General features: G+C 44.3%; 1 protein-coding gene and 1 long non-coding RNA gene across 7 annotated transcripts in view; one reads left to right on the plus strand and one right to left on the minus strand.

Moving 5' to 3' along the window:
• LOC308579380 (uncharacterized protein) overlaps window positions 1–10,452 on the minus strand; it is an 85,892-nt gene that overhangs the window by 12,325 nt on the left and 63,115 nt on the right. For all 6 annotated transcript variants that reach the window (XM_081180400.1, XM_081180401.1, XM_081180398.1 and 3 more), the window contains 3 exons: window positions 9,277–9,412; window positions 7,255–7,414; window positions 1,218–1,322 (listed from right to left, as the gene is read on the minus strand). In XM_081180400.1, the coding sequence (XP_081036526.1) occupies window positions 1,218–1,322; window positions 7,255–7,414; window positions 9,277–9,412 (401 nt within the window). The remainder of the gene's footprint in view (window positions 1–1,217; window positions 1,323–7,254; window positions 7,415–9,276; window positions 9,413–10,452) is intronic.
• Window positions 1,330–10,452, plus strand: part of LOC308579451 — a 71,409-nt gene continuing 62,286 nt past the window's right edge. Inside the window, exons 1-2 of the long non-coding RNA XR_014004489.1 lie at window positions 1,330–1,591; window positions 10,315–10,349. This is a non-coding gene — a long non-coding RNA (uncharacterized lncRNA). The remainder of the gene's footprint in view (window positions 1,592–10,314; window positions 10,350–10,452) is intronic.

The following is a 10,452-nucleotide window of genomic DNA, read 5'->3' on the forward strand; positions in this document are numbered from 1 at the left end:
GACACATTGGTGCATCATGGGCCTGTCGTGGTATCTCCCTCCTAAAATCCCTCAGAGAGGTTCAAAGAAATAAATGGGGCTGGGGAGGAAGCCAAGCATACTTTGTTGAGTTCCATTGTAAAAGCAGCCCAGGGCTGATTTTGGGGACTACAACTCCCACCATCCCTGACCGTTGGTCCTGTTAGCAAGGGATGATGGGAGTTGTAGTCCCAAAACAGCTGGAGGGGGTCAAGTCGGGCCACCACTGCATGAGACAATTAAATGAAAGGGACCCCAAATGCCAAATATCACTGTTAGGCCATAGAGTAGGCAAACTAAGGCCTAGACGACAAAAATTGCGGAACGAATTAATTTCGTTTTGCGGGGCACCACTGTATGTCTCTTTTGAAGGATATGGCAGGGATGTCCAACTCCCAAGAGGATGCGATCTATTCACAGTGTAAAAAATCGGGCAGTGATCTACCTGTTGTTGTTGGACAGATCAAAGTTGTGGAGCTTTTTCTGGGAAACCAAAGTGGTTCAGCTTTTTTTTAGGGGCAAATGAATGAATGAAACTGAATATATGAATGAATGGAACTGAATGAGCACTGTGATATACACAGAACATAGTAAAAAGTCGATTATATAAAACACAGTTAAGGGTCCTGAATCTGCAGTCAAATAGTGGACCTTAATCTGATGGTCAACTTTTTGGCTAGGAGTCAAAAGTTGCAGAGCTTTTTTTGGAAAGGTAAAGTTTCTGAGCTTTTTCTAAGGAAGCAAATGAATGAATGGAACTGAAGATATGAATGAATGAAATGAACACAGTTGAGGGTTCATGAATCTGCAGTCAAATAGTGGACCTTAATCTGATGGTCAACTTTTTGGCTAGAAAACAAAAGTTGCTGAGGTTTTTTTGGAAAGGCAAAGTTGCTCAGCTTTTCTTAGGAAGCTAGAGTGGTTGAGCTTTCTTTAGGAAACAGTAGAAACAGTAGTCATTGAGCTATTTCATTCTTCTTTTTTTTACTTTTTCTTTTTTGAGGTGGTGGGAGGAGATCCCTGAGAGACTAGATATTGACCAGGAACACCCCACGATCTACCAGTAGGTTGTGATCTACATGTTGGACATGCCTGGTATATGCACACTGCAATGCTCTTTTATTACAATGGCTGACGGAAATAAATTCATTCATTCTTTTGAAACAGAGGACTGAGAGCAGAAAAGGCAGGCGTCTCACCTTTTTCCTCTCCAGCCGCTCTTGCTTGTTCCGCTGCACAATCTGCTCCCGTTCCTGACGCTGCTTCTCGGCTTCCTCCAGAGCTTTTGCCTCGGCCTCCTCGCGCTAAAATTGGGGGGAAGAGGAATCACCGCCGGAAAACCCTTTCGTTCCCAAAACCCCACCCGAATGGAAACCGGGAACAGCTCTCCAAACTGCAAGGCGTCCAGCGTGTGCAAGAGATTCCGTCAATGGAGTCTCCGGAAAATCTGACATGTCGCTCAGGAAGACAGGTGAACTAATGCCAGTGTACTGCAAGAAGCAAAGATTGCCAGTGTCGAAGCGATGATCCTTCAACATCAACTTTGGACTGGTCATGTTGTGTAACGCTAGTGGTCCACAAAAGAGGTTGAAAGATCTCAAGGCAAATTTTTAAAATGTAGTATAAACACCGACAACAGGGAAACACTGGCCTGTGAGCGATCCAGTTGGAGAACAGCCTCGACCAAAGGCGTCCTGGGCTTTGAAGACACTCAAATTCGGGACACGAGGGAGAAACGGGCAAGGAAGAAGGAACCTTCACCAGGATCAATCCCCGCCCAGACACCCCACTGTGGAAGGACGTGCGGATCCGGAATTGGCCTCCACCCTCACTTACGGGCTCACTGCTAAAATCCATGTTGATGGAAGACAATCTGATTCGGCTACGAGGGATTGCAAAAGAAAAAGACAATAGGAATAATAATGGCAAGGGAGGTGGGGGACTGTGGCCCTTCCGTAGTTGCTAAAATGCCAACTTGCCATTCCCAGCCAATGGCCAGGCCGCCTGGGGCTGAAGGGAGCTGGAGCCCTACAAAATCTGGAGTGCCGCCACAGGCACCCCATAACTGCTATTAAGCAGCTAAGAGCCAGGGGGGAGGCTAATCTTTTTGGGGCTGAGGCTCAGCCAGATGGGCAGGGTAGAAACAGTAAATTAATTATTATCATCATCATCATCATCATCATTATTGATCCTGCATCATGTAGCAGATGTGGCGTTCTCCACCCACACCCCATGACAGATATTGTAGGTCTTGGCAAGCAGATATTCCATGGGCTGCAGGGGTTCAAACCTGCCCCCCTAGTATTAGAGGAGGCATAGGCAAACTCAGCCCTCCAGCTGTTTTGGGACTACAATTCCCATCATCCCTGACCACTGGTCCTGTTAGCTAGGGATGGTGGGAGCTGTAGTCTCAAAACATCTGGAGGGCCAAGTTTGGCAATGCCTGGCCTATTCAGTCACCAGGTTACGTTGAGAATCAACTGGAAAAGTCCTCTGGGCTCTTTAGTGGGCTTTGGGGCATTCTTTATTATCATTTATTGAATTTATATACTGCCCTATAACTGGAGGTCTCAGGGAGGTTTGCAGAACAAAATCAAAATATAAAATATATTATAAAAGGTAAAGGGGCCCCTGACCATTAGGTCCAGTCATGGCCGACTCTGGGGTTGCGGCGCTCATCTCGCTTTACTGGCTGAGGGAGCCGGCGTACAGGTCATGTGGCCGGTATAACTAAGCTGTTTCTGGCGAACCAGAGCAGCACACGGAAACGCCGTTTACCTTCCCGCCGGAGCGGTACCTATTTATCTACTTGCACTTTGACGTGCTTTCGAACTGCTAGGTTGGCAGGAGCAGGACTAAGCAACGGGAGCTCACCCCATCGTGGGGATTTGAACTGCCGACCTTCTGATCGGCAAGTCCTAGGCTCTGTGGTTTAACCCATAGCGCCACCTGTGTCCCAAAATATATTATACTGTTTGGTATAATTTGTGTGCGTGTGTACCTCTGCAAACTCTGGGGTTCCCCTGTACAATTGTTATAATTCCCACGTTGCATAGCGGTACCTTGGTCTTCAAACGCCTTGGGACTCAAACAACTCAGAACCCAAACACTGAAAACCCGGAAGGAAGTTTTCTGGTTGGGGAATGTTTTTTTGGAAGCCAAAAGTGTTCCATTTTGAGTGCAATCTTTCTGATTTGAGTGTTTTGCTGAGGTCTGTCTGTTTTTGTGATTTATTTTGCGTTTTTGCGGCTCTCTTTTTTGTGTGATTGTGCGGAACCCAGTTCAGTTACTGATGGATAGATTGTGTGACTGTAGTACATTGGTGATTGCTTTCGTTTCACAGATCCATGGTCTTGTCAGAGAGAAAATGCAAGTTTGATGGCTGTTTTAGGGGTTGTTTTTAAAAGTCTGGAACGGATTCATCCCTTTTACCTTACTTCAGGCTTCCGCAACCTCGGCCCTCCAGATGTTTTTGGCCGACAACTCCCATGATCCCTAGCTAGCACAACCAATGGTCAGGGATGGTGGGAGTTGTAGTCTTAAAACATCTGGAGGGCAGAGGTTGAGGAAGCCTGGTACCACCATAAGCCCACCACCAAGACCGCTCCAGTGATATCAGGATAGTATACGTGGATTAGGGTTATTCCCACTTCCCCAAGGAAAAAGATTAGGCTGATAAATAGATTAGGTCAAGACCATGCTATTATTATTATTATTATTATTATTATTATTATTATTATTATTATTATTATTATTATTATTATAACATAAAGTTGGGTCAAACCCAGCCAGAATCCCAATACAGGGCCATAAGGAATTAGCCAGTCACGCCTCAAAGGAAGTGTACTCCCCACCTTTGAAGGCGACCTGGAAACTCCCAACTAATCCAAATTGCAGCAGCCAGGCTGTGGACTGGGAGTGGCTGCCAAGACCACATAACACCGGTCCTGAGAGACCTGAATTGGCTCCCAGGACGTTTCCGGGCTAGAGCGAGTATGGCAGGGTGCCCGTGACGGAGCCTCAAGAACATCTTATAGGGTTTTTATGAAAACTTACGAGATGGCAGTGAAGGCCGCTAAGAAGTCTTACTTCTCGGCCTCCATTGCATCCGCTAGCTCTCGCCCGGCGCAATTATTTAGTATAATTCGGTCTTTAAAGTCCCTAGAGGGACAGCCAAATTTAAATAACAATTTGACACACAGCTGTGAGGCATTTGCGAGCTTTTTTTGCGGAGAAGGTCCTGTTGCTCTGCCATGACCTCCCTGCCAATTTGGATACAATAAAGTAACTGGAGGCCCCTCGACTGTCCTTGGGTCCAGTATTGGACCACTTTGACCGGATATCCCCAGCCGATGTGGAAACACTCCTCCGAGCTGGAAAGCCCGCCACCTGTCCTCTTGACCCGTGCCCGTCTTGGCTGATTAGAGCGTGTCCAGACGAGGTGCGGGCCCCCCCAGGGGATATCATTAATTTGTCCCTTGGCACCGGGACATTCCCAGGGGAACTGAAGGAGGCAGTGGTGCGCCCGCTCTTAAAGAAAACATCATTAGATCCCTTAGATCTATCCAATTACCGCCCAGTTTCGAATTCCTGGGTAAGGTGATTGAGAGAGCGGTTGCTGAACAGCTTGGTGGGTTTCTGGATGAAACATCTTTATGCGCCCCCTTGCCCAGATTGTCCGGAGTTTTGGAGTGAGTTGTCATCAATATGCTGATGACACCCAGCTTTATCTCTCAATAGATGGCCATCCTGACTCGGCCCCAGACACACTGATCAGATGTTTGGAAGCTGTGGCTGGATGGTTACGTGGGAGCCGGTTGAAGTTAAATCCTTCAAAGACAGAGGTCCTCTGGCTGGGACGGGACGACATGGAATTGAGGGGGCAACTCCCATCTCTTGCGAGGCTGCAATTAGTGCCAGCACCGTCTGTTAAGAGTTTGGGTGTAATCTTCGATAGCTCCCTCTCCATGGAGGCGCAGATTACAGCTATAACAAAGGCGGCATTTTTTCATCTCCGCCAAGCTAAGCAGTTGGCTCCTTACCTCTCTCGCCCTGACCTAGCCACTGTGATCCACGCGACGGTCACCTCCAGACTGGATTATTGTAACTCGCTCTATGTGGGGCTGCCCTTGAGACTGACCCAGAAACTCCAGCAGGTTCAGAATGCCATGGCGAGACTCCTTACGGGGTCTTTGCTGCGAGATCACATTCACCCGGTGCTATACCAGACACACTGGCTCCCGGTGGACTACAGGATCAGGTTTAAGGTGATGGTTTTAACCTTTAAAGCCCTATACGGCTTAGGACCCTCATACCTACGGGACCGCCTCTCCTGGTATGTCCCACAGAGGAACTTACGGTCTTCAAATAAAAACATCCTGAAGGTCCCAGGCCACAGAGAGGTTAGGCTGGCCTCAACCAGAGCCAGGGCTTTTTTGGCTGCGGCTCCAATCTGGTGGAACGCTCTGTCACAAGAGACTAGGGCCCTGTGGGATTTGACATCTTTCCGCAGGGCCTGCAAGACAGAGCTGTTCCACCAGGCCTTTGGTCAGGGCGCAGCCTGACTCCCTCCTTTGGCAATCTTTACAGAACTTAAGCTTATGGTTGCCATCAATTTGATTTTAATTAATTTTTATAATGAAATGTTTTTAGAATATTGCACTATTTTATTGTTGTTAGCCGCCCTGAGCCTGGCTTTGGCTGGGGAGGGCGGGATATAAATTATTATTATTATTATTATTATTATTATTATTATTATTATTATTATTAATTCAAAGGCTTGGTGCAGACTTTGAAAGCTCTAAACAGCCCAGTAGAGGAAACTTTCCTCTGGTTGTCAATATTAAGAGGAAGCCAGCAAAGCTGAACCTTTCTGTAAAATAAAGGATTTAAATCAAGTCTGACTGAGACCACACAACACCGGTCCTGAAAGACCTGCGTTGGCTCCCAGGACATTTCCGGGCACAATTCAAAGTCTCAGTGCTTACCTTGAAAGCTCTCAACGGCCTTGCCCCAGTAGACCTGCCCCAGACGCCAGGATCCCTCTCCCGAGGGCCTTCTGACAGTCCCCGTCCCCCCTGCGAGAAGCCAAGTGACAGAGAACCAGACAGAGGGCCTTCTTGGTGGTGACACCCACCCTGTGGAACGCCCTCCCGTCAGATGTAAATGAAATAAAAAACCACCTGACTTTTAGAAGACATCTGAAGGCAGCCCTGTTTAGGGAAATTTTTAACGACTGATGTTTTAATGTATTTTTAATCTCCTGTCGGAGGCCACCCAAAGTAGCTCGAGAAACACAGCTAGATGGGCGGGGTAGACATAAAATTATTATTATTATTATTATTATTATTATTATTATTATTATTATTATTAAAGCTGACAGCTGAAGTCTCAAAAGACTGCAAGAGGGAGGTGGCCAGAATACTGTATTTTTCCATATATAAGACTATATCTTTACCCAGTTTTTTAAAATTTAATATATTGCTTATACTTTATCTGTTAAACATTTTCTGAAATTGAAACTCTAATGTCAAAAGAAGACTCAGCACAACTAGATTAAGCAGTTTATGGAATCATTGAGTAGTAGAGAGAAGCTATTGGGTGACCAAGAGATGGTGGAACCACTCAACACTTACTTTGCAGCCCTGTTTAGGGAAGTTTTTTTATGACTGATGTATTAACCTGAGGATTGCCATTTCTTTAGTTTAATTTTAATTTATTTGAATTTTAATCCATTGATTGCTTGTTTTTATGTATATTGTGTTATTAATATGATGTTAGCCACTCTAAGCCCAACTCTGGCAGGGGAGGGAGGGATACAAATAAAATAATAATAATAATAATAATAATAATAATAATAATCCTAAATCTCCTGTCAGAAGCTGCACAGAGTGGCTGGGAAAACCCAGCCAGATGGGCGGGGTAGAAATAATAAATCATCATCATCATCATCATCAAGTAGGGGCAGGAATCACCAAAACAACAAAAGACATGGAAGTTTTCGCCCACCAATGGGGATTATTGCAGTAAGAGGTCCCAACACACTTGACTGGTGTAGATTTAAAAATGGAGCTTGGCATGCACTTAAGAAACCTGAAATGAAAATTAAGATCCATTGGACCCCGGGACTGCTGCCCTCAATCCCCCAAAGGGTGCTTTTTGCAGACTGCTGAGCATCCCAGAACATAAAATATTTTCCAGTATCTAGCGTCTTTCCACTCTGCCTCGAGTCCAAACCTGAAGCTGGACCTCGGCCATCTTCTCCTGCTCCTCCTGCTCGGCCTGCCTTTGCGGCTCCTCTTCCCCTGCCCTCCTCTCGTCTTCCAGTTCCTGGAGGGCCTCTTCCAGCTGGGCCTGCTTCTCAAGGGCTCGGTTGGCGACTTCTTCCTTTCTGATCCTGTTCCAAATAAATTGACAACAGGTCAGATCCTTGCTTTTGCACAATAAAAATAAATGCTTTTTTAAAAAAAGAATACTAAAAAAAAAAAATCAGATTTATAAAATTTAAATCAGACTTTTAAAAATTTGAATCAATTTTTTTTTAAAATGTAAATCAGATTTTTAAAATACAATGCTTTTGGAGGAAAAAATCTTTCCAAAGATTTTCCCTTTAAGTTACATTCTAGACAACAACCAATAGTCGCTGCTTTGTGTTGAATATATGCTATATGGCATGGTTAGGCAAACTAAGGCCTGGGGACTGGATCTGGCCCAATCGCCTTCTAAATCTGGCCCATGGACAGTCTGGGAATCAGCATGTTTTTACATGAGTAGAATGTGTGCTTTTATTTAAAATGCATCTCTGGGTTATTTGTGGGACATAGGAATTTTTTTTTCTTTCCGCCAAAATATAGTCTGCCCCCCCCCAAGGTCTGAGGGACAGTGGACTGCCCCCCTGCTGAAAAAGTTTGCTGACCCCTGCTATATGGTAATTTAGAGACCTAATAGATCTCTAAAGCCATTTGCACATCACAAATAGGAGCCGACGCAACACAAAAAAAACATGGTAGCTGTATGTTGGTTTTATTTGTTTTTTATCTTATATTTTGCAAAGGTACATCCAGGTTTTTCCCCTTTAATTTTTTTTTTGGGCCCCCCAAGAGAGGGGGGCCCTAAGCTGGAGCTTGCTGAGCTTATACGTAAATCCGGCACTGGGTGTCATTCTGACTTACCACGGCATCTCACCTTAGTCACCTAAAGCACAGGTGACCAGAGGCATTGACATTTTCAGACACGCCATTCACAACTTAACAGCAACGGAGTGGCAATATGAAAGCAGAATCATTAATATGAAGGAAGGTGTGAATGGCTGCCCCTTATTGATTTACCGCATTTTTCCATGTATAAGATGCCCCAATGTATAAGACTTGGGACTCTTTTGGAGCTCAAAATGAAGAAAGAAAGAAAGAAAAAGAAAGAAAGAAAGAAAGAAAGAAAGAAAGGAAGGAAGGAAGGAAGGAAGGAAGGAAGGAAGGAAGGTAGGAAACATTCTGTGTATAAGACGACCCCCCATTTTAAACTTGGGGGAAATATAGTCTTATACACGGAAAAATACAGTACCTTTCATACCCAGACAAGATAAAACATTGTTTTTAGATGCTACAACCGTAGCGAGAATATTACTAGCCCAATGATGGAAGCAAGAAGAGATCCCAACGAAGAAGAGTGGCAAATGAAAGAAAGAAGAAAGAAAGAAGAAGAAAGAAGAGTGGCAAATGAAAGTAATGGATTATGCCAAATTGGCGAAACTGGGAAAATTCGGAACCAGCAGGACCAGAATTTCTTGAAACACTGGAATAAATCTAAGTTGTATTTAAAAGACAACTGTAAACAACTGACATCGCTAGTAGGGTTACAAGAAGCTTTGTAGGTTAGATTATCATTTATTACTTAATGCAATTCACAAACTGTTTTTTAAGATTATGATTTAATAGTAATATTAATAAGAACAAAATGCATACCAGAGATTGAGTTGGAAAACCATTAGTTGAGGAGGAGGGAAATTCCGGGATTATCAGCCAAATATTTCTATATGTAATTTATAGGAAAGCTGTTATGATGGAAAAAATTGAAATACCAATAAAAATTACTATTATAAAAAAATATAAATTAATGATTAATTTGGAAAACCATTAGTCGAGGAGGAGGGAAGTCCTAGGCTGAAACAGCCAAATGGCTTTATATTTTGTATACAAGACTGATGTTTGGATGGAAAATATTTGGAAAAACCAATAAAAATTATTTTTATATATACAGTACCTTTCTTCCTCTTCTCTTTGAGCTCTCTCCTGGTCTTTGCGCTCCCTCTGCTCCCTTGCAAGACGGCGCTTCTCGGCCAAGATCCTCGCCGCCTCTTCGGCCGTTGTGGTTGCCAGAGTGGTTTTGCTACTTGCATCTGGAAAAAGAAGGGGTCCAGATGAATGGAAACAGTTGTTGGTGAAACCGCCTTATCCGCTGAAAAGCGTGCCCTGTATTAAGTCCTGCTTCCTGTCCAGGCTGTGATAGCCAAAGCTTTGTTATATTGTATCAGATGGGATGTTATGTTTGGAAACCATGTGCAAAAACCAATTTTCTCTCTCTCTCTCTCTCTCCTCTCTCTCTCTCTCTCTCTCTCTCACACACACACACACACACGTATGTGTATATGTGTGTGTGCATGTATATGTCCTGTTTCCTGCTGTGGGAAACGGCTGCCTCCCATGACATCGGACCCCCATTGTGCCAGTAATTTAGGGTCAATACATTTGCAGGGAAGCCAAGATGCTCGTTTTCAAGCTATTGTACTACCAACCTTACTTTCCGCTTGTGAAACATGGACCACTTATCAACGCCCTCTCCAACTCCTCCAAAGATTCCATCAGAGGCAGGCATGTCCAAGGTTTCAGGGGCCCAATCCGGCCCGCCGGTCGATTTAATCCGGCTACTGTGGCAGTTTATGCCCTGTGGTAAAATCCTAAAAAAAGCTCAGGAACTTCAGTCCATAAAAAAAGCTCAACAACCTTTGGGGTTAAATCCTAAAAAAAAAGTTCAACAACTTCAACCCCCCCCCAAAAAAAGTTCAACAACTTTGGTCAGTCCTCACACATGTTCATCCAAAACGTGTGGTGGACACCCCTGATCAAAGGTGTCTCTGGGAATTTTTAAACATCACTTGGGAAGACTAATGCCAGTGTACTGAAAGAAGCAAAGATCACCAGTGTGGAAGCAATGTTTCTTCAACATCAACTTTGGACTGGTCATGTTGTTCAGATGCCTGATTTTCATCTTCCAAAGCAACTACTCTATTCCGAATTTAAGAATGGAAAGCATCATGCTGGTGGTCCACAAAAGAGGTTTAAAGTTCTCTAGGCAATTTTTTTTTAAATGTAGCATAAACACAGACAACTGCGAAGCACTGGTTTGCAAGCATTCCAGTTGAGAACAGCCTTGACCAAA

This window comes from Podarcis bocagei (assembly GCF_964188305.1).
Source record: "Podarcis bocagei genome assembly, chromosome: Z".
NCBI classification, from domain to species: Eukaryota; Metazoa; Chordata; class Lepidosauria; order Squamata; family Lacertidae; genus Podarcis; species Podarcis bocagei.